The sequence below is a fragment of the Lissotriton helveticus genome, chromosome 7 (assembly GCF_964261635.1).
Source record: "Lissotriton helveticus chromosome 7, aLisHel1.1, whole genome shotgun sequence".
Classification (NCBI taxonomy): domain Eukaryota; kingdom Metazoa; phylum Chordata; class Amphibia; order Caudata; family Salamandridae; genus Lissotriton; species Lissotriton helveticus.
This window is the reverse complement of record NC_136068.1, coordinates 1467245154-1467270426: the sequence shown is the minus strand read 5'-3', so window position 1 is coordinate 1467270426 and position 25273 is coordinate 1467245154. Positions and strand designations below refer to the sequence as shown.

The window sequence follows — 25273 nt, the reverse complement described above, 5'->3', positions numbered from 1 at the left end:
CCTCCTAGAGCCAACTGTAGGGCATAAATCAAGAGGTCGTGGATGGGCCAGAGTGGCCTCAAAGGGTATCTCGGTGCCCTGCAATCGGTTGCAGTCTGATGGAAATTTTCTTGGGAGAGCACTCCTGCAATCATGCAAATCGGCATCAGTAGTGCACTGCTGACACTGCAGCATTGTGTGCTATACATTTCATGTGTAACTAAGGCCCTAGGTATCTATCCAAATTGTTTTCCTCTTCCATGGGGTGAGCACGCTGGTAAACTCCACTCTGCCAGCAGTTGGCGGAGTTTTTGCCGAACTCCACGCTGCAAGTGGAGCGGGGAGTGGCGCCACTCCACATCCTCCACCGGTGGAGCAGAGTTTACCACCCACCCCTACTCACTGTCCACAGAAAAGCACATTCATTCTTTCTAAATACTTGATCTGCCTGTAAATAGTTTCTTACACCTATAAAAATCTATAGTAATACATTTAAAAAGAAGATATAAAAAAGCTATATTTACCATATTGTTACTATTAATAATAATCAAATTAAAAATCCACCATCTGAATTCTATCCCAAATCTTATGGGTCTGATTTATAACAGCAATGTTATCTAAGGCAGAGGGCACGCAGAGGTAATTATTGACGGGGTGGAGATGGTGCTCGGCTTCGTTTCAGCTCTCTGACTACACCCCTGTCAATACCTACCTGGGAGTACCTGCCACCTATGAATAGACACATTCTGGCTTGATAATCCTTCAATGCTATTTTAGTTGTTTTATAGTACCTTAGATGTATTGAAACTTCCCACTCAGGCAAATAGTTATACCTACCTGCCAAAGATGCTGAGATCAATCCTTATTTCATAAATCTCATAAGACACTTTTGTCAGTTGATCATGCATTTTGGGTCACCACCTCATTCAGTCATATGTTTTATATGGAAATAACTTCAGTGTTGACTGTAACTAATTGATTAAATTCTGTTTTAGAAAGAGATTTTGCTTGTTTGATCTGTCTATCCATTTCGGGCTCCAAGGCAGAAATGAAAAGTATGGGATATATTTCTAGCAGTGCCTTTACTGTCCTGTGAATTCGTATTGCCTGCCTTGTATTTTGAATGGGTATCGTAGGATTCCTAATGATATATGTAGGCAGCCTAACAGTGGTGTAATATCAATTGAGTCCTAGGGGTATCAGATGTGACATCACATGTACCTTGACGCCTTGCGCCTTAGTAGAAAACCACATCACAAGATCTTTAACCATGATAAATGACATTCTATAATTTATTTTAAAAGATTTTCTTGAAATTTAATTTACAGCTTGCTAATGACTTATAACAGGCACAACCAGTACTTAAACTAGCAAGAACTGCATGAACACTTGCTAATGAAAAATCTGTAATTACAAAGGTTACATCAAAGAGGCTGTAAAGAATGCCAGAGTTCTGAGAAGATGCATGTATAGGGTTAGTGTTCCCAGTCAGTAGTCCTAAAATGATGTCCATATGCCTACAAGACAGTTCTATCAATTTTTGGGTAGGAATTATCAGAACGAAAAGGTTCAAATATGTGCCCATGCCAAAATGCACATTCTAGGTTTCAATAGCTTTCACTCCACTGATTTAAAATATAATGCAAATATGGTACAAATATGTATTTATTTAAGTCATCACAGAAACTTTATCAGGTGCAGTGGGAATGAGGTGCCCTGTTCTGAGCCCTTGCAGAGTCTGTTATAGATTGCCATGAAATTAATCAATATTGGCTAAAACTGACTCAGCTTGATGAGAAAATGCTGATGTATAAAGGATTAGAAAGGATGTCCATACTCGGTTGCTCTAATCATTCAAAAGCACTACTAGAGAAACAGGTCAACCATAGCCTTAAAGGGGGAGACTGAACTAGAGGTTTAGCGCTTATTCGGGAATACCAATCACTAGTCCTTCAAAGATGTGTGCTGCATTTGTCCTCTCCGGATAGATACTCTCTCATCTAGTCCTGTTTTGTTTGCTTTATGGACTCCTTCCCCGGAGTACCCAGAACAAGGACAACATGGTATTTTAGTAGGCAAATGTACAACCACGGTGTTGTCCCTCTTGTGTTGTAAATTTTTTTAATTTTCTATAATATACTGAAGTGCAAAATCCTATCATAAAATGTAATTCAATACAACCTAATTTAATGCAATGTTACTTCAACACTATTCTGCATAGTCATTGCTTGCATTAATCAACACAGATTACTCAATATTACTCCATGATACATAATCCCAGAATTATTTAATAATACTTCATGCTACATCATTCAACACAATGCAACTCAATTCAGCTGACTCAATGAAACATTGAGCAATCCAACATGCAGCAGCATAGCATTACTCAACATACCAAAGGCCATTAAAAATAGTAACTACACTCTAATATTTCAACTATTAAAATCAGCAAATTACATGCTTCAAGCAACACCTTGAAAATGTATTCTCACTGTCTATCTTCTCAAATAGCTTGTAAAGTAATGTATTTTTTTATCTATCATCAGATTGGACTTCCTGAACAGACTGTAAAACGTTGTGCCCTACAGCTTGCCGAAGCCCTGGACTTTATGCACAACAAAGCCCTGGTCCATCGAGATGTCAAACTTGACAACATTCTTCTTTTTGACAAGGCTTGTCATCATATAAAGCTTGGTGATTTTGGTCTTACTCGTCTGGAAGGGTTCCCTCTATCACCCATGTCTGGGACTCTTCCCTACTCCTCCCCAGAACTTTGCAGCCTTGAGGCGGGTGAAACTTTGGAGCTGGATTCAAGTCTTGATGTGTGGGCATTTGGGGTACTGCTCTTTTGTATTTCAACAGGGTTCTTTCCCTGGGACACTGCTTTACATTCTGATAACCAGTATGATGAGTTTGCCAAGTGGCAAGGGAATCCAGACAACCAAGCCTCACCTTCACAGTGGAAATCCTTCACTAGTGAAGCCATGGTGATGTTTCGTAAACTTCTTGCTCCCAATCCAGACAAGAGAAGTCCTGCCATCGAAGCACTAAAATACCTCAATGTCACCTGGAGAGCTGGCAACTTGAACAATAACTCCAGGAGACTTGACAACTCCCAGTTCCTGGAGGAAGAGGTGGATAACCTTAGATATCTCCAAGTGAAAGCCAGCAGAGACTGCAGAACTACTGCCAACTCCTGCTCCAGGATGATCTCAGTTGAATGTTCTCCCATGTGCCCCAGCAGTGGCGCCATTTCAATGCCAGAAGAAAGTTGGACAGAGAGCACTGCAAGCCTAGATGATCTTGCTGATGAGACCAAATATATCACTGACTTTCTGCAGGAGGACAATTAAAAGGGGCGTTCACCTCCTGGAGGAACAATATTGAGAGAAGTTTGAAAACAGACATGAGAATAGAGACATTTGAGAACAGTAGGCCAGTTCAACAAAAGGAAAAGTTGTTTACGGGCCTGTCATGCTGCTTCCATTCACAAGCCAACATTGTCAAGGCTTTATCTCAACTATGTTGAGTTGCAGGGAACTGAACATGGTGTGCAATGAAATGAAAATACTCTGCTTAACATTCTAAACCAAATAGGGAATTGCAAATGTCTACAATGGTGCCATTTTCTAATCCTCACATTTTGTAGTGGAAAATTGGTCATCCTGGTCCATTAGTCAACTACATGGTGCTTGACTTAAACACATAGTTATAGGTGCTTAGACATGCAGATTAGCAGATGATGTGGAATTTTGGAATACCTCTACTATTCGTCTGGCTTGCAATGAGCTAATTTAAGTGCCTTTCCATGCCTCCTGCCTCTGGGTAAGGGATGCATCAATTGTTTTGAGAAGAGAGGCTTTGAGAGGGTCATGGTGCAAAAAGGTTCTATGCAGAGGACTACCTAGACCATGTGCGGGGTTTCCACCATGATGAGATAGGTCATGTTGAAATACGGTCTGCATTCATTTAATCAAAATCCTATCTGGTCACAGGATTAGAGAAATCAAACACTTCTAAAGATACATTGTGCTTTCCTCTGACACACGTGGACTAGTCTCTCAGGCCCCAGGGCATTTGATGCTGGAAGGACTGGATTAGAGTAAGTCACTTCACATGAGATTTATTATTACCCGTCATATTTCTGCATAGCTCTGGTAGAGTTTGCTGGGATGCTGCTTCATCATCCATCTGCCCTTCCCAAATATATAATTCCTTATCCTAATACTTATTACACCAAACCCAATAACCTAAAATGGTCTTACGATTTGTGGGCTTGGTCACTCTATAGCCAGTTGGATAGTTTAATCCTTTTTATGAGTCTGATCTTTTCAAGGGTGGAGTCCTGTGTTTCCGCATTTCTATCAGGCTATAACCTGAAAACCCCTGACATGGCAGAAGCCTTATTTGTCAAACTACACTTCTAGGCATATTGTCTAAATTTACAGTTCCCATGTGGGGACTCCATCATCTCTGCCTTTATACCCTTCTCCATTTGCAGAAGTGTAGAAGTTCAACCGTACATCTATGCATTAATGACATTATGCAGTGATATTTTCAGTCTTGGTTGTGTTAGATTTTACACCCGAGATCTCCCAGCAGCCACACACATAATACTAATGTCTTTATCTATGAGGCTACACTTGAGGTCCATTGGGTCTCCTTTGCTCTGCTGAGAAGAGTTTCACAACTTTAAATAGTGATATTTTATTTGGAAAAAATGCTTTCAAAATGGGAATTAGACTATTCAAAAAGCAGGCGTATGTTTTCCCAGACCTGCAGGCCTGATTGTTCTAAGATGCTGATAGTAGCATGTGTTTAACTTATTTTAACAGGGTCCATTTGCACTACATCCGTGTTTGTAGGCGCAAAAATACTCTAGTGTATAGTAAATGATTTCAAGGAATTTGCATGGTTTTTGCACTAGATTTACCACTCAACCAATTTGTGCATATGTGCAAAAACAAAAACAAATATTGTGGCACCTATTTTTGCACTTCCGTTAGGGTCTAAATGTCCACTTAAAAATGTTATCAATTACATTACATGATTTTTTTTGTTATATATAAGCAGGCAATCAAGTGAATAGAAATGTACCTCTCTGATTTTATGTAACAATCAAACAAATGTTATTTGTCCTTGTTTTTGCACAGGGACATCTTTAGAGCTCGTGTTTTGCATGTTCTATTACCACTAATTGTTCACTGCGGGTGATAGTGAGAACAAAACATGTAAAACGTGGGTAATAATGCACAAAAAAGGGTGCAAACACCTTTTGCAATTGTTATTTCCCTTTGTGAGCGCTAGTTATTAAATTGAGGACAAAAGCAGTGCTAGAACCTCGAGCAAATGTAATTTGAAAAAGGGAAATGTTGCATCTGATAAAAGCAATCGAGTGTGATTGACGGTCTAAGAGCTGATCACATATGATTATCTGGGCCTGATTGTTGCCCTTCACAGGACGGAATGATTTACAGTTTGTCAGAGAGGGTACTCTGGGGCAAACATGCAGACTACCCTGCCCACCAAACACTTAGGCCCTCCACCAGTTCTTACATTTTCCATTGACAAAGCCCCTGTTGGCTCTGTCAATGGAAAATCTTTATTTGATTACCAGTAGGAGGAAGGACATTACACTACGTGCCCTCTTTAGTGGTGTAATGTCCGATTCTTCTGTCTAGCACCCTAAGGAAAAAAGAAAAAATTCTCAGGGTGTGGGGTTCATTATTTTTTTTAAATTATTATTCTGAAATAAACTTTCTTTGTTTCTGAAAAACAACAAAACAAAAACTTTAAAGTTTGTTGAACAGCTGACAAAACTGACAGGGCCGCCAACCAACCTTTTTTACATTGAAAGTAGTTCCCATGATGGCAGTTCCTTTCGATAGACAGTGAAGGCCATTGGGCCGGCAGTCATTTCTATATTAGACAGACAGTACTCGTCACAGTGGCCGAGCTAAGGTTCTCAGCCACCTTGGCGGACAGTGTACTGCCTGTCAGACTCTCAGTCAGTCCCTAAACTTCCAACTGTACCCAGGGTGGGGAGGTTGGAAATAGCCACAATTTGGGAGGTGTGTTGTTATTCACCTACTTAGATGATCACCCATGCAAAAGAACACCCACAGCCTGTCCTTAAATAATTCCTTTGCGGGTCTAAATTCATGATTTGTAAATCACAAATGTGAATTTACATCCACAAATGAAGGTGTGAGTAATTTATACGACTAAATTGAATGTAGGTGTGCAATGTTGTTTGCAAGTCGGGTCCAATGTCCCCTTATTCCCTTTCAGTTCAAGTCCACTTCACCTTTGCTTGAGGGTTTTGCAGGTTACAACTGTTGCTTTTGTTTGTATTGACCATAAATAGGCCTCTGCTGTAGCGCTCCAGCACCTCCTCCTTTCTACTTAACAAGTTCTATAAATTCCTTAGCACTCAGCACAAGCTGGCTCCCAGCTTACTCAGCATGGAATGAATACCCCAAGGATGCCATGTCAGTAGCCCACTGTGCAGGGCAGCCTCTGATCCATTTACACAGGAGGCCTGTTTATTCAGTATACCATGCCAGGTATTTAGATGTGTATGCTACTTGTCACCCTCTAACATGCCCTCCCTTGCCCAAGACATGAGCAAAATGATCAGCCATCTGCCACTACATATTCCTGATAACAGGAAAAAAAAGTCGCAAATGTATATATTGCCATCTTTTTCATGACATCTTTTTAGTTCTTTATGGAAATTGAGTCTTTACTCTTACAAGAAAAGTATTCTAATCCTAAACAGCATTTGTATGGACAGTTGCAACGTTTTACAACTCCTAAAACAAACCGAAATATTTTAATGAGCAATCCAACTGTTTTTAAACAAAAAAACTGTTTAATTACCAATTCCAAACATTGACGTTTTTAAATAGCTTGTATATAGACTTTCTTTTTTAATTTCATAGCTAATAAAAAAAGATATAATTTTTTTTAATTAATTTTATTCTCCTTGGGTGGTTGTATAGTAACTTTGATTCTTTAAAATACTTTCCCATTTCAAAGAAAAGTTCCTAATTACTAGGAAAAGGGGTGCAAAAAGTCAGAAAACTCTTTCATGGCAGGCAATCGATGTAAGCCTTACGTAGAATTTTGCCTGCTGGAAAAACACTGAAAACAAACATCTGTTTCACCTTTTTTTCTGAAGGAATTAGACCTCTGTTACTTGGAACAAAGAGGAACAGCTGGATGGATGGATATCTTCTTCAAGTCCCATGCACTTTAAGCACCAGGGGGTCACTGAATGGTATCATGCACGGCCAATGCATCTTCTCACTGGTCAACGTGAAATTATGCCTCACCCAAACTAAACAATAATATAACACACTCCAACACTAAACATTGGATTTGTCAGTGTCAACGAACTGGAAGGAGCTCATGCCTGCTTTGTCCACCTACATGTAAACTCCAGCAATTCAGAGGTAGTGATGGCGAAGTGGCAGCACCTGTGCTCTCTATACTCGTAGGGAGCTCTGTGCTGTACGAAAGGTCTGCAGTCAGATTGGTTAGGTCAAATGGCTTGCACATTAGTCTACAAGAATGTAAACAGTAGCATAGGCGTACAAATGACTAACCCCAGTAAATGATACCAATTTCCAGCTTAAAGCATTATCACCTCTTCATTGCTCAGGGGTTGCCTGACCTGAAGTTACTGTTCAGCCACCAGCCCAGTATCTTCAGGCAGCACTGGAAACATGTTGCCAGCCTAAAAGAAGATTTTAGATGTCTGAAGTATTTTAAAAGGCTATTACCCCCTGAATCATGAGACCCCACCTTTTGGCCCTGTCAACGTGTTTTATAGCACTCACTCCTTGAACTCAGTCTCTTGCAAAGTATTTCCAACATGTGCAGATAGGGTAATAAGGACACTGTGAGGCATATGGGGCACGGTGCAGTAGGTGGTTACTGGACAGTACCCATGTTTTATACTGTTTATCACTGGTGTGCCAGTGTCTGAGATTATATTTAATCCATAAACAATAACCACATTACTCCCCTTGATTACTTGACTTTCCAGCTGCAACACGAGTGAGTAGTCAAGGCTACTTCCTGCAGGTGGTTGAGAGATTGTAACTCAGATACAGTTTGACACAGTAATCACACTCGATAAAGTAAATGAATTTGATTTAGATGGTGCTGCTATTGAATAAGAACAAAACTACTCAAAGCAGCTCATACTCCCCGCAGAGAAACGGCTTCTGATGGCGCAACAAAGTGTCTCTACATGGCGCAAGTCCCTTGAGAAATGAAAATGGGAATCTGTACACCCTATACACAAGTATCTCTCCCTCCCTCCTTTCCACTCTCTCTGTCTCCCTCTCCCTCTCTGTGTCTCTCTCTCTTTCTCTGTTTCTCTGTCTCTCTCCCAAACCCACCAACCACTAAGCATACTGCCATAAACCTATGACCTTCAAACCCCAGTCTAATGTAGCTTCTGCCCCTGGGGGATTACAACACTTAAAGATGAGGTTACCAGAAGGTTACATACCATATTCCAGTCTAACCTTTCTATCTACAGACAGTCAAGATACAGAAATTAGTCCACTAGGGGTGAACCTAAGGCATTATTTATGAGAGGCTTGCCCCAATTGAGTGTCACTTTTTTGATGCTCCGGCGGCACAGGTCTTTCGGTCACATCTATGAGGCGACGCAAAGCCACTCTGCATGGCTTTGCATGGCCTCATAGATATAAAGTAAGATAAAGCAGCGCAAGTCACTGCCTTCCCTTACTCTGCGATGCGGCGTTGTGGAGGGTTTTCCCAAGCAGCACCCATGGATTTTAATGCTGCCCCAGATTTACTCAACAATGTAAACATGGGCAGCGCCTCCCCAGAGCAAGTTTAGAAAGGAGAAATATTTGTATTTCTCCTGGTATTTTCCTCTTGCCATGTGGGCTGGATTCTGAAGCACACATAGAAAGAGGAAACGCCCCTTCAGGATTGTTTTCATGAAAGAAGGTGCCCCTTCTTGCGCAAAAACAATCCTGCCTGCGACGGATGTATGGTGCAAGGGTCCCTGCAACCTTATTTCCACCAGCGTACTTTGAGATCATCCTATCAACTACATATTACCCAAAGATTCAGTTTTCCCGGGGAGGGAGCAGATCTTTTCATGCTGTGGCCTCTCGGTTGTGGAACAGCCTACCTTTCACCATCAGACAGAGTCCTGACCTCTTTATCTTCAGGAAAAGTCTGAAAACGTGGCTCTTCCAGCTGTGAATTTCTGAATTGCGGATGTGTATGGTGTTATGTTATGTGGTCTACATTTTGTGTTCAGCGCCGGGACACTCTTGGGAGTTGCTGTGCGCTATACAAATAAAGATTAACATAACATAACATTGGTCCTAGGCAGAAAACTGTGTGCCAGTGCAGGGGGAAAGGACAGGAGATACAGTATCCCATAAACACAGTGCATTTCTGCCCTTTCACATTGGCTTGGGCAGTGCAGCAAGAAGACTTGTGACGCGGCCCTACGCCAATTCCTCATAAATGAGGCTTCAAGTGTACAATTTCAATAAGGCATATGGTTGTTAATAAAAAATATTGTGCCCCCTGCTAGCCTCATCTAGTAACCTCATAAAAATCTAAGTAGCTGTGAATTTTGCGTGCTCCTAGAGAGGAAATTGTCAGAGAAAGATGTGAACAAAGGCTGAGTGAGCCTTTATGTCCCGGTTGAAACCCTTCCTTCTCAAAAGTTGGTTCTATGGTATATGTCTGATCAGGGAAAAACAAACAGAGGTTGCGATCTTCAGTTTTGTACTGTATTAATTACTCCGAGATACTGTATGAGAGTGTTTTCTAAGTATGTGTGTGCAGCGCCCTCTAGTGACAAGCCTTGCTTCTGCTCATTTGTCATTCTAGATTGGTCACATTTTTTATGCAAGCTACACTGCTTCTATCGTGCACCAGTGTTTATTTTTAACCACCTATATTGTGCTATTTTATCATGTGCTATGCAAAAGTCTTCAATGTTCAATTTTCAGACGCAGATTTTACCGTAATGTCTTAGTGTGACGTTGTTTTGCAGGATAGTGGTTAAAAATGGCTGGCACCCCAAGGCAACTAATGGCACGCTTGCCTGTCAGCATGGGGCGAGTTACATGGGTTATGTGGGATTTAGAAATATTTGCACCCGTGTCCATGCACTACTACAGAATCATGTGTACCAGCTGACTGGTAGCAAATCATTTTGCATTAGTCGGTTATTGCAAATAGTAAATACCTCATGTACAATAGGCCTGAGTTGGCAAAGCGTCACTTTTTATGTCTCTCCGGTGGCTCTGGCCTCTCAATCATATCTATGAGGCCACTCAAAACCACCCTGTGTGGCTTTGCATGGACTCATAGGTATGGAGTAAGGTAAAGCAGCACCAAGGAGGCGTTACATGGGTGTTGCTGTGAGTGTTCCCATGCAACACCCATGGAGTTTAACGCTGCACTGGATTTACTAAATCATATAAACCTGGGGCAACACCAAAACCTTACACCTCCATGGAGTAGGCGTAACAAGAAGACATTTTTCATTTCTCCTTCTTTTTTTATCTTTCCACGTGCGCTGCATTCTGCAGCACATATAGAATGAGGAAAGTGCCTCTCGTGATTGTTTTTTGTCCAGGAAGCTGCCACTTCCTGCACAAAAGCAATCCGGCCAACAACACTGACACCCTTGCACCATGGTGCAAGATTCCTGCGTTGGAGCCCAGCTGCACATTTTACACCATCGCTGCCTGAAAGGGTAGTAATGCACTGTATCTTGTAAATATGGTGCACTCCTTGCCTTTCAAATTGGTATTGGGCAGCTCAGAAAAAAGGCTTGTGGTACTGCCCTATACCAAATTCTTTGTAAATGAGGCCCTAAGTGCTCAATGGCTCTGAAGCACAGAAGATAACAAAAGTCAATTACAAATGTGGTGCAACAGGACTCTTGCAAGTGAAGTGCCCAAATCAGTATAATCTATGTACACTAGCCACAGGGAATTGGTTTTCTGGTCTCCTCGGTGCAATGTACAGAGTTTTTGCTACTTTAGCATAATTATGATGAGCTCCAAAATATTAAGCAGCATATTAAGAATATTAGCTCTCTTATGTTTTACACTTTCGCGCTTTTTTGTTTATGGCAGCTTAGTGGTTTATGGTGATAAAAATGCCCTTATTTCAGTTTCAGCCAGTTTACTGTTGTATAACGGAATATTTATTTTATTTGTGTTCTTTAGTTACCTTTCTAGTTATATTCTGTGTGATTTGATTTTTTGCATTCTGATGCTATACAAAATGTTTGTGAGTGTTGATTTCCACTTCCTCTTTGATGCTATATTTCAGACTATATTTTTCTACAAAGGCTGTGTATTTTACCTGTCATATAGTTTATTTTCCCAACAACAATGCCTATTACATAATTGTAAGTCTATTATTCTATAAACTTCACCTTTATTCCTCAAGTAGATTTATTGCCAATGTTTTCTTTTCCTAGCAGTATGTTTGGCTCCAAATCAATGTTAATAATTGACAAAATATAATTTAAATGTTTTTGGTTTTTAGTTTTTTCTCGAGCATGTGTTTTTGCGTTTTAGATATTATTGTAAATGATTGTTTTAAATGCTTTGTCATATACTCTTATCAAAAACATGTTGCAATATTTTCCAAGCTTTCTGACCTTTTCTTAAATGCCTTAAATACTGGGAAATGTGATTTGTTTTAGAGGTAGCATTTGTTAGCAACATCTCAATCACTCCTCTTTTTCACATTTTACACATCACTTCATTCTTAATGATTTCATGATTGAATGCAAAAACAATCAGTTATTTAGCATTGTCCTGCCAAGCAAGTATGTTGCAATTTTTTCAGGGCCACGTTGCGCCACCTGCTGGTGCGCCCCTGCAAGACATTATTCTTGGTTTGCTCTTGAAACAGCTGTAGTGCCAAGTGAAATTGAAAGTTGACGCTATAGTTTAGTACGTCATAAGAAGAGAGTCCACTGTGGGGCTCTTTGTAACAAAATGAAATCCTCTCTGTATAAATCAGGGGAAACCCACACTATATGTATTATTTAGCAGCCTAATGGAAGGTCCTCATGTGGGTTCAGTGGTGGCTGCTATGGGGCCATGGTGGTAGGGAGGGTGGGTGGGGGCTGGTTAAAAAAAATAAAAGAAAATCACACTTACTTACCTCTCCTCCAGTCTTCTTCCGTCTGAACAAGAAGCACCCAGGGTCCCAGTCTCTGCCAGCCAATCACGACGCTGCTGATAGCAGCGTTATGATTGCTCTGATTGCCGTAGTTCAGCGTTCAGACAGGCAGTGGGAGCCTGGGCATGTTCTCCACCCATGCTGTAATACAACCTGGATGGAGAACATGCAACATGCGCATGAGGGTTTGGCCGGCCCGAGATGGCCTGCCAAATTGTTATGCATACTTAAGTGCACATACCACTCCTCAACCCGCCGGCTGACAGCCTAGCCCTGCCTCACACCTTAACCAAAACTGGCCAAGTACCGTAAAACTAAAATAATAATAATATTATTTTTCTTGTGGGGTGACGCTCCTCCACCTTAGCAGAGAAGCTGTCGCTGTTTCGGATACATAAAACAGACACTGAGCCAAGAAAGGATTCTGTTGCTGTTGTTTATTCTACTCCAATATAATTTTGTTAGAAAGAGCCCCACAGTAGTTCATATAACGTATTCTGACCCTGATTCCCCGAGCATAAAGGGTTGTCCTTGTGACACAAGACACACTATAGTTTAGTAAGCAGTAAATGTGATGGAGAAAGGTTCATTCCACTTTTTTTGACTGATATTTTTTCATCGTCTGCAGTTTGGAAAACCGTGCATTGGCCGATAATATTGAGTTTTTAACTTGTGTGTACTGTACTGTAACCTGCTTAGTTTCGTTTAAATGATTGATCCAGATCATTCGAGAAAAGCAGAATTTTTATTTTTTTAGTTGATCAATATGTAGGTATAGTTTTGGTAGGTTGATGAAAACTGTTCAAATTGATCAAACTCATCACTTTTTGAAAGAGTGTATTTTTCAAATCTTCGAACGTCATGCTTTGAAAAGTGCCAACCAGACACCTGAATGCTCCAAATAGACAGACCAGACGATGAGGGAAAGCAGCACTCATCCCAAAAGGCTGGAGCATGTGAAAGCTGACAGACATGGTGAAGATTTAGCTGCATCTCAGCCTTTCAGATATACCACTCAGCCTGCCACCTCCAGATCCATCTGCAAGGGTGTTCACTCTTTACTTAAAGACCGCCAGGGGTTTATCAACTGCCCAAAAACAAGGTTTAAACATGGAAAGTTGTCATTTAAGTGTGTGTTCACACGAGTGTGATGTCTGATAATTGATTTGAAATCTGTATTTCTAATCTATATTTGTTGATTGCCTGTTTGTATTTTTCATTGTATACCTGAGCACAGGTAATACCTAGTTGCCTTATGCACAATAAAGTATTCTAAATCCATAAACAGAGTGTATGTGGTTAATCGCATCTTGATCAGTGGATCCTTCTCTGTACAGTGATATGTGCTACATTGTGCTCTGTTGAGAGTACCTGTCGGAATCAAGAGAACCCCATCAACCCTCCACACCAACACCTAGAAGAGTACCGCATCAAACACAGGTAGGTTGTGAACGAGGGGCTTAGCAGTCCTTTCTGCTTACTAAAACATACAGAAATGTTTACAGAACTCAAATTTCGTCTGGGCCTGTATCACCCAATCGTGCATCTCCTGCTGTAGAGCATGACAGTTCTGAGCACCAGTAACTCTCTACTCACTAGAATCACAGCCACCTAAACACACACCACAGGCAGAGCAGGCAAATCACTGACAGTTTTTCCAATGAATGCCAAACCACAACAACACTAGACCCCCAGGTGATCCCCAGCAGCCCAAAGCACTGTTGTGCCCATGTTGCTTGCATATACTCAATGTCCACCCTAGTCTAGTTATTCCTCTTCCAACCCATCACACTCAACAAACATACCTTTTCCACTGTACCTCAACATGCCACTTGCAGAGTTACTGAGGGCTTCCTTGTCATTTATTTCACGTGTGAACTTTCAGCCATTTCTAGATTTGTATGCATTCCAACACGATTATTCTTTGCCATTATGGGTATGGGTCTACATGTCACAGTAAGTGAAGTATCATTTCATAAACAAAAAGTCATGACTGGCTAAAGATATCACACATAACATGGAGTTGCTTGAAAAATATATGTATAAATATAACATAAACTTCCCACCTCTTTTCACAATCTGCCACCACCTATCCACACGTAAAACCACCATCAGTTAAGAACTGCTGACATTACCAACACACGAAGAGCCACCAGTCCATGTCGACACAAATGCCTCCACAACTATAAAAACCACTGAATTGGTTCTGCACCACAATCTGTCAATTCAAAAGTCCGAACATTTTGTACATCATTATCAACAATAAAGGAAATATCACTGCAAGGTCGTCGTATTTTATTCTTCTTATTTATTCCATATTTTTAAAAAAACATCAGCTGATGCGTTTCGTCCTCTTGACATAGGTCGTCTTCAGGGCAAGATGGAAGACCAGCCACAGACTAATCCAATGTGTAGTTGTTCATTTGCAACTGATGCTGTTTCATGTGGAAGAAAATTACAACCAAGCAGTTTCTGTTTATTATGTAAACAAGTAATCCTGAAGAGAGCCAAAGTGCATGTTGAAATGTCCGAAGGCATGTGACATGATAACCTTAACATTAGGATAGAGCAAAGCCAGTAGGTTGCATTAGGAATATATAGCAGAAAGTTGACAGTATCCATATCAACGTGTATCCAAATCGAACACAGTGTCATAAACAGCCAGCCTCCACAACTATGGTTCAAACAACAGGTACCACGGACATAATTCACACAAGTAAACAATACCACCACCAATTCATCCAAATAGAGACATTAAATACCACAAAACAAAACTGAATAAACCAAATTCCTCTCACCACTTTACATTTCCAACCCAATCAACAGCTTAGCACGCCTGGTGCTGCTCTTAGCTCATAATACCCACAGTCTACACCAACACTTACCACCTGTCATTGCATGAATATAACCTTTCTAAAAAAAGACCGCTGCTAGAAAAATCCACATTAGATCCCACAAAATAAAGTAAGAACAGACCAATACATTTTGGGGATCAGCTTTTGCTTTTTACCAAATTGAGGATTGGCCATGAGATTGTCCTCAATGTGACGAAGAGAGACAGAAACACATGCATAACATTCTTCAGTTTAAGAAAGTTTATTAATCATAATAAAAGAGAACAATACAAAATACAGTGAGATAATCATGAGGAAGACGGGGGAGGGGAAGGATGGGGGGGGAAGGCATAAAGGAATGTCAGTATGCAATAGGAGGATGAAGAATAAACAATGAACTTGTTCTATGTATAAGAAAAGTAATAAGAAGGGTATAGTCAAAAAATAAACAGCAAATGCAAATAAGGTTATGCAGGTAAGTATGTTAACATAAAAAGTGGAATGAAAAGGGGGAATCAAGGGGGTTTGGAAACCTCCTGTTGGGCAGGTCGTGGACGAAAAGAACGGGTTGTACAATTATCTAAATACATCGTAACAGGAAGCCACAAATCTGCACGATTAGCTGCCAACTGGGCAGGGAATACAAAAGCAGTGTCAAGCCTGTGATTATGACAAACATTATACCACCATGCTTGGAAAGTAATAGTTGAGGAAGACTTCCAATTAATAGTACTTTGTTGAAAAGCAACTGCTAATAATAAATCAACAATACGAACAGTAGAATCAATAGCATCCCAACAAGGTGAAAGACTTCCCAAGAAGACATGGGTGGGGGAAAAAGGAATACAGGTGTGAAAGATAACATTAATTTGTGCCCAAACCTGTAACCAAAAAGCATGTACATTTTTGCAAAGAAATAACATATGAAATAGGTTAGCATTGGGTAAAGCGCAAGACCAACTGGAATCTGGAGTGGTAGGAAATTGCTTATGAAGAGTAGTAGGTGTGTGAAGTAATCTGTTGTAAATGAAAAATATAGATTGCGTCAAGGACGCTGCTCTAGAAGTTTTACGTATTTTCATCCAAATCTTGTCCCATAGAGATATCGGCCATGATGTGGAAAGATCATTCTCCCATTGTACCTCCACCTTGAATTTGGGTCTGGGGAGTGTGTGTGTATGAAGGTGCTTGTAGATAACTGAAGCTGTAGGAGTAGCTTGTAGAATAGAGTGAAGATGAAGAGCAGGGTTAGGTGGAGTAGGGGAAGAGGACGTCCGCAAGAGCTTCGTATAAACCTCCATAACCGTTGCTTTGAGAAGAGGATACTTGGAAGCAAATGGGGGGGTAAATCAAATGTGGAACGTAGGGCAGAACAAGGTAAAAATACGGAATGGGAGAAAAGCTGCGATATCCAGAGTAATCCCTTGGACTTCCAAGATTTCCAATAAAAGGGCTTACCTCGAATTAGAAGAGATTTATTTGCCAAATGGGGGAGGAGAGAAAATCAGCAACTGTCGCAGGGGGAGGAGGATTAGAAGATAGGAGGAGTTTAACAGTGTATCTATGAATAAGAGTAGGAATCAAGGAGGGCTTACGAGAAAAAGAGAGATATTCAGCAAAAGAGAAAGGGGAAAGAAAAAGGCGTTCAATCTTGGTCCATAAAGGGCAAGGGGAGTCAGGGTCTTGTAGCCAAAAAGAAGCTTGACGTAATAAAAAGGCTTTGTGGTATGCTGGAAAATCAAGAAAATTAACTCCACCTTCAGAAGCTGGGCGTATAAGTCTAGCAAGGGACATTCTTGATTTTTTGTTGTGCCATAAAAAGGAGGATAAAATTGAATTAATTTTCTTTAAGAATTTTGCCGGAACGGAGACCGGGATATTGGAGAGTGTGTACAAAACAATGGGGGGTAACATCATCTTGATAGCGTCCAAGCGACCCCACCAGGACAAATAAAGAGGGTGCCATCTGGCTGTAAGGTCGGACAATTTCTGAGTGCACTTGGAGAGACATAAAGAAATAGTGTCAGGAATGGAAGGGGTAACGTGGACACCTAAATATTTAATGTGGGAAGGGCTCCAAGTAAAGTTGGAGGCACTGAAATCAGGCTTAAAAGTGAATTTTGTTAGGGGAAGGATCTCGCACTTATCATTATTAAGTTTGCAACCAGAAATTGAGAAATAATGGCGAACTTCCTCCAGAAAAGCAGGAATGGAGACTATTGGGTTTGAGATGAAGAGTAAAATGTCATCTGCATAAGCGGCAAGTTTGATAGAAGTTTCCGCGGCTTGAAAGCCATGGATGTCAGGGTTTTGGCGCAGCCTGGACAAGAAAGGTTCTAAGGCAAGGTTGAAAAGAAAAGGGGAGAGAGGGCAGCCCTGGCAAACTCCTCTGCCAAGATCGAAGTAGGGGGAGATCTGACCATTGGCATAAACTGCAGCTCTTGGGTGAGAATAAAGTAGTGATATTAGAGAGATAAAGTTAGGACCGAACCCGAACCATCCAAGAGTATGAAAGAGGTAAGGCCATTCAACCCTGTCAAAGGCCTTCTCGGCATCCAGGGCAATTGCTGCGAGAGAGTGTTGGAGGTGGGAGGATTTGGATAAAATATTAAATAAAAGTCTGGTATTATCAGTGATGTAACGACCTTTAACAAAGCCAGACTGCTTCTCACCTAAAAGGTCAGGGAGTAGATGGTCTAATCGTATTGCCAAAGATTTAGCGAAAATTTTATAATCAATATTGACAAGAGATATGGGTCTGTAGTTTTTACAATATTGCACATCTTTTCCGGGTTTAGGTATTAAACAGATGTGGGCATCTGAAAAAGTCCCTGAGGAGGCACCTGACTGAACAAAGGAGTGAAGAAGGGAATGTAGCTTTGGAATTAGTATTTTGGAGAAATGAAGGTAAAATTCAACGGTAAAACCGTCTGGGCCAGGAGCTTTGTTGAGTTTAAGATGCTGAAGTGCAGTGAGCAGCTCCTTTTGTGAAATATTAGTCTCTAAAGAGGAGAGGTCAAGAGGGAAATGTGTTGGTTTCTGAATAGTTGAGAAGAAGTGTGTAAGAGAGTGAAGAGAGGGTTGGGTATCAGAAGTGTATAGGGACTCATAAAAGCGGGAAAATGTAGCAAAAATGTCGGCATCTTTGTGTTGCAAATGTGCATTAGTGTCACAAACAGATTCAATATTCATTTTATTATGCTTAACCTTCAGGTAGTTAGCAAGGATTTTCCCGGCTGCATTCCTACCCCCATAAAATTTAGCACTTGACTTAAGTAAGTATAAGGAGGCATCTTCAGTAGATTTTTCATTAAACTTGAGTTTGGCAGCGACCAGAGTTGTCAAACTATCCTTGGAATGTGAGGTGTAATAGGCGTGTTCCAATCGTTTAATGTCGAGAAGGAGGGTTTTAGTAGAGTGGCGAGCAGTCCTGCGCTTCTTAGCAACATAGTTGATAATGAAGTCACGTGCAGCTGCTTTAAAAGTATCCCAAACAATATGTTTAGAGATGGGTGGAACATCATTCAGTAGGAAAAATTTGTCAAAGAATGTGATGAAAGAAGTGGAAAAAGTAGGATCTAAAAGGAGGGTATTGTTAAAACGCCATCTTCTGGGTCCAACAAGTTTAGGGAGCACATCAAGACTAATCATAACAGGGGCATGATCAGAAAGCAAAATCGGACCAATGTCCGCCGAGTGAAGTGTTTGAGCAAGATCATGGGATACAAAAATGTAGTCAATCCGTGACTGTGAACGGTGGTATGGTGAGTAAAAGGTATACTCCTGCAAAGTCGGGTTACAAAGTCGCCAGGAGTCAACAAGCTTATGCTGAGAAATAGCTTGTGCAAAAAGTTTGTGTGATTTAGTAGGGATATAGGTGGCATCAGACTTTCTATCAACAAATGGATCTAGGGGTTGATTACAATCTCCTGCAAGGATGAAATTATCATCCATAAATTTGGTAATACGTGGTGAAAATTCTGACCAAAAAAGGGGTTCACCAGTGGTCGGACCATATACATTGAGGAGAGAGATTGGAACACCTCTAAGAGATAGCTTGACATGGGTCCATCGGCCATTGGTATCGGATTCTTGAGAAATAACTATAAAAGGGAGAGACCTACGACATAAAATTGCAACACCATTGCGTTTACCATCACCTTGCGAGTAAAAAACTTCACCCACCCAACCTCTCTTAAGCTTGGCAGATTCTGTGTCAGAAAGGTGAGTTTCTTGAAGAAACGCAATGTCAACGTTTAATTTGGCTAGGTGTGATAAAATGCGTTGACGCTTAATTGGGGAATTAATACCCTTAACATTCCATGAAGTTATATTCAGTGACATAACATGTACATTAAAGTATCGAGTTCACAACAATTGCAAGAGTATTGTACAAAAAATAAGCTAAAAAATATAACGTATATCAAAGTGAGATAAAAATCCATGGAGGAAGAAAGAGAAAACGGAGGAAAAGATAGAGTGAAGATTAGGAAAGAAAAAGGAAAGAGAAAATAAGCGAGATCAAAAAAACATAATATAGACAAATACGCAAGAAATACAAAGTAGGGAGAAATGGAGCAACAGCATATAATTAGTGAAGTGAAAAACAGGAAGAAACTCAGGAAAAGAAATGAAAGTAAAGGGATAGTTTTGATAGAGATCGTGGGTCACCCGACCAACAATTTCACCATATAGGTTTCGGGCCCATAGATTTCAAATCACCATATACATTAATCAGGTGACCTCACAAACCTACCATCAGCAACCCTAATTCCTTCCTATTGTATTCTAATGTACCCGACTTACCATCCACCGTCACGGGTACCTAATGACCACGATAGATCAGGGAGCTAGCTGTAAAAGAAAGGCAGGCAAAATACAAACCCAACTTTAAATAACTTTGATATTCATGAAATGACCACGGACAACTGAGAAGTTTTAAAGGTTTTATCTAAAAATCAGTTTCTGATAGCATTAGGCTTACAGTTAAAAGGCAATCGATAATCAAGATAACAAAAAGAACATAACCATACAAGAAAAGTGTAAGGGCAATCATTTAAGTTGTAAATAGTGCGACAGGGAACACGCTAGATAGACTTAAACTGAAACTCAAGAAGAGACATCTATAAATGAGCAAACTTATTTGCAGGTACTAGAATTATACTATTGGGACGTACTTCATGGAAATGAGTGGAAAATTTTAATCCTACACATCTATCGAAAGGGTGAGAAGTGGAACACACTATAATTCAATTATTATTACTTCAAGAATAGATTTCAGGAGAAACTATGAACCACATCTAAATTCATAAACAGTATGGAGAGAATTGTGCTCTAAAAGGTAGGGTAACATAGGAACATGCTATGAAAAATGCAATTGGTCATTCATACAGTAGATTGCGAAAACATGGAAATTATAACATGTGCAAAGGTATGTCTTTATTGAAGCAAAGACAGAAAATAGAAAGGTGCAGCATAGAGTTCTCAGCCCTATCTATATATTTACCTAGAATGGTGTGAAAACCAACCCTGGCCACGGATCAGTCAAGGACAGGAAATACCCCAAGGAATAACAGTCATCAATGGGACAGCAGGTGCAGAATGGACACCCCAGGACAGGACAGGAAACCCAGATTAGGATCAGGACAGGACCACCAAGGCACGACCAGCACCCGCAGTTTGGAAGCAACGCCTGCGCTCCACCCTCTCTGCAGCTATCAGTCAGAACCCCGATTGGGTTAGCGAACTCCCCAGCAAAGTGCTCCGGTCAAATTCGGACAGAGTGCTCCGCAGCGCTCTGTAAATTCAGCCACCTATTGAGTGCGTTGGGTCAGTGACAGGTCAGCTATTCAGACAAGTCGGACAATTTCTCTAGCTGAACCTAGGCTAGATACACTGTTTTGGGTCAGTGTACCACCCCCAAATGTTGCAAAGTGTCAGAATCCACAATTTCGATTGGTCCCAAAGTAGACTAGGTTAACACACCAATCAGAACAGACTACTGTAAGCCTAAATTTACATTCTAGGGATCCGCCTAGCAAGATTGGGGTTCCCACGAAAAGTTTCACAGAATACAATGAAGAATTACATTTGTTACAACCGAAGAACACATTCTGCTCCATCCTCCTAGGTCAGAGGTGGCTTTCACAGGAGCATCTTGACTGTGGCTGCCAGCTGGCTGAGTTCCACTGTTCAAGGACATTTCTCTCTGGCTGCGCGACATGCGCAGAAGGGACCTTCAAGATGGTTCTCGGTTTGGTCAGACCCCCCAGTTATCGTGGTACATGAAAAGTAAGCGAAAACAAATTAAAACATAGAAATGAATGTATGTACTACATATCATGATCTTGTACTTATGGTTTACCACTATAAAAAAAATATACTATGCAGTTATATATTAGTGCAATACACAATAACACGAGAGCATCTGCACAAGCTTCACCACATTATTACACAAGCAGCCATCTTGTGGCTATTACGCATGCGCACCCTTTCCCTCCAGAATTACAACTATGTCACGTCACGTGAGTGTGACTAACGCATGCGCAGAAGCAATATTCCAACTGGCGGCCATTTTTAAGGACACAGATTAATCGTATTAGTAAAACACATAGGCAAGCATCACTAAGATACACGCGCATTCAAAAATAAAGGAAAATTTGTACAACAAACAAATTGGATTACCGGGTTATAACAGATTCGAGGTTCATGACTCAAGCAAGTCGCGTAATATGCAAAATCTTGCTCTATCAATCCCCTCTTCGATGATATTTACTATCATCACAAATAAAAATGGAACCAGATGCCAACTTTTCTCACACCTTATGCATCTCAATCTCTTCCAACAAGCGATTCAATTTCTCTTTCACATCTTTGCTAGGGTGAGAATTTTTCACCTTTTTGTAAATCTGATTATTCATTTCTTCCAATTCAAGCTCATCCACACTCCGTTTCACACCTCTTCTATTCACAGTGTATTTCTTTGTGTGTTTGCGACATTTGCAACAGATGAATATGAGGAAAACGATGAGACCTATCACTCCAATTGGCATCAGCACCTTAAACAATAAACTTCTACCTAAATTAGCAAACCAATGACCTACGTTGGAGAGACCATCTACAAGTCTCTTCCAGGCACTGTCAACCTCCAGTGGTTTGTGTTCCTTTTCCAAATTAGTAATGTTTTTCACATATCTTTTGATCTGTACACTCTTGTCCGGTATGTAAGTGCAACAATGTTGCGCCTTCAGCATCCGGCAGACTCCGCCCTCTTTTGCTAATAAGGTGTCTAGCGCAAGTCTGTTCTGCAAAACCATTGATCTGATCGCAACAATTTCGGTATTGACCAGCAGAAATCCATGAGCTGTGTCAGTAGACAACACATCAACTATTGTGGATAATTTGCGAATTCTGTGTGTGTTCAGAACCACTCCCACTCCAGGTATCAGTGCACTAAAAATCCTACCCATTATTTCACCTACGCTTTCTCTTCTACTACACACTAAGCCATTAGTGTTTTCATTGCTTCCGGCAATTTCTTTCACATGGTATATTTTCGGGAAAACAATGCCAAAGTAGCAGCTTCCATACCAGTGATCCGGCAATTTGAAATAAGCCTTGTTTCCACATATATAATAAATTCCGGGAAACACAGGTTCTGACCCATTTTTGAAACCCCAACCTCCAATTACCTTGTAATTGTGTTCACATTGACTGGAACCAATGAAAATGTTATTATAATAACTAGTCTTCTCGCGGTGAAGACAAAGTTTCCCTTTCCTTTCGAAATCCAGCAACAAAGCAGGACCACTCCCACCATTTGAGGTGCCTTCCATGTTTTCAGCCCATTTAGGAGTTTTCTGTCTTTTGTCATTAGCTTTTCTTTGGAAACTCTCCCTTCTTTTCTCTGCCATGTTTAAAAATATTTTTTCTTGTTCATGTAATGAACAGGTTAAGTTATCTCTGTGTGCTTCATCCAAGTCTATGGTACCTATAGTCAGAAAGTATTCTCCCATATAACGTGTAACGTCACTTTTGGTATGTACAGGATTCAGATTTCCACGTATAGGAAGTTCCGAAAATATTATGAATTAGAATAATAATACTGTAACGGTCCTCTTTTATAAAATAAACTAGCTAAAATGCTACAGGAAATTCCATAGGTCAGAGGTAGGTGATGATAAGTCACGCCTTCAGCTACAGAAGTTGGTAGCTTCATGCAGACATAGCAGTCTTCTATCTCCATAGTTTCTACATAGTGCACTAAAAGATTAGCGAAAACATTTAACTGTATCTGGTTTCTAACTCCATGATAATGTAGTCCTTCCTCATCTGATGCTTCTAAGTCTCGTTTTGTTTGTCTGAGTGCTTTTTCACGTCTTTCTACACTTCGTGTTGTCAGTTCTTCAGTGTCAGTGGTTACAGTCTGAGTAGGGTCAATATTAGTATTTTTGCTTACCATATAAGGAATGAAAACTGTTAGTCCTATCCAAATTATTATTACTATAACTATGCTACATATACATACTCGGCAGCATGTTTTGCAACAACTGCGTCTAGGCCTTCCATTCATGTTTGAATCAGACATTTTCGTTCAGAAGAAGATTTCTCAACCCATCTTTGTAACTCTGCACAGATAGCTTACTCGTGCAAATTCAGGTTAATTCGTCTTCCTCTTCTGTAGACTGATCAGCAATCGGTTCTCCGTCACTTTCGTCAGTTATATCAAGATCCTCAAAATCCTCCAAAATTAAAAATGTCCATTCAGGATCTCGGTATTTTTCGTTCAGTCTTTTTATTCGATCACTCCTTCTTTTGGAGCTTTCTCCAGTTTGTTCTGCAATTCGAGGACTTTTCCTTCTTTCTGCAAGTTTTTCTTCTACTGTTTTTATTCTCAGTCTCAGTTTCTTAATATATCCTGGTTCAATATTTTTCTTTTTCTTGAGTCTTTTAGCTGGCACTGTGATTTGGCTTTCTTCTAATACTCTTTTATTTTCGTTTGTTTGTGGCACTTCTGTTTCTGTCTCCTCCCTTCCTGTCTGACTAGTCCCAGGTCTTGTATCTATTTCTTCTGCCTGGTTACTAAGCTGGCCTGGTTCAGGTGATTTTTGGGTTTGGCTTTCGAGTGTCTCTGTTCCTGTGTCCTGAACACGTTCTTCTAATTCTATCTGATCCTGTTCAAGCACTTCGATCTCTTGATTTTCTTCTGCACGAACTTTTGTACTAGTTCTAGTCTGTCCCTTTTCAATTTCAGGAGTTAGTGGAGGTGTGTCAATCACCTGTTCTGTCCCTATCTGACCTTCCTCTTCTTCCTCAGATTTGACGTGAATCTCAATGATCTGAGGGTCTTCGCCTGTGCCTATCTCTTCCTCTCTATTCCACTCTCTATCCTCTTGGTTTCGCTCTCTTGTTCTGATTGGGTCTTCAGTTAGGTCGATTATGGGTATCCAATCATCTTGGCTGGTGCTCGGCTGCTCGTCATCAGCTACTTCAGGACCGGCGTCTGCAGATCCCTCAGCTGGACAACCTTCAGCTCCAGGTTCCTTGTCTGGAATCACTTTCTGTGTATGGCTGGCATGGATCCACATGGGAACGCCTGCACACTTCACTGCTGTAGTGGTCACCAGTATTATTTGGCGCTTTTCTCCCCACCTCGGTGCAAGGCAACTTGAACGAGTATGCTTCTTGATTCTAACCCAGTCACCAGGAACCAACTTGTGGACTGGAGTTGTTGGGTTGGCGACGGCGTCTTCCCCAATCTGGCGAGAGATAGAACGCACTTGGTCACCCAGTTGCTTGCAGTACTCAAGTACCAAATCATCAGTAATGCTTAACAGTTTGTATCCTGGTACCCATGCTTGTCTCATCACTCTTCCCATCAGGATCTCATGGGGGCTTAGGCCTGTTTTTCGGTCTGGAATACTTCTGAATCCCATCAGTACAAGAGGCAAGGCAGTTATGCAGTTCATGCCAGTAGAGTCACACATTTTTGCTAATCTCGATTTTATAGTGCCATTTATTTGTTCTACTACTCCAGAAGCCTCTGGACGATATGCACAGTGCAGCTTTTGTGTGATTCCAAATGCTTTACAGAGCTGATCGATTACCTCATTCTGAAAATGATTTCCTCTATCTGATTCAATAGTGACTGGAACCCCGAACCTAGGTATTAGTTCTCGTAGTAACATTTTGGCTACGGTTATGGCATCATTCTGTGTGGCAGGGTAAGCTTCCACCCATTT

At 40.8% G+C, this 25273-nt stretch overlaps 1 protein-coding gene across 2 annotated transcripts in view; it reads left to right on the top strand.

Annotated features, from left to right (window-relative positions):
* The window catches only part of LOC144770373 (serine/threonine-protein kinase SBK1-like), a 198969-nt gene extending 189698 nt beyond the window's left edge, over positions 1–9271 (top strand). For both annotated transcript variants that reach the window (XM_078654844.1, XM_078654843.1), the window contains exon 4: positions 2526–9271. In XM_078654844.1, the coding sequence (XP_078510970.1) occupies positions 2526–3332 (807 nt within the window). In that variant the 3' untranslated portion in view covers positions 3333–9271. The remainder of the gene's footprint in view (positions 1–2525) is intronic.
* Positions 9272–25273: the final 16002 nt, after the last annotated feature.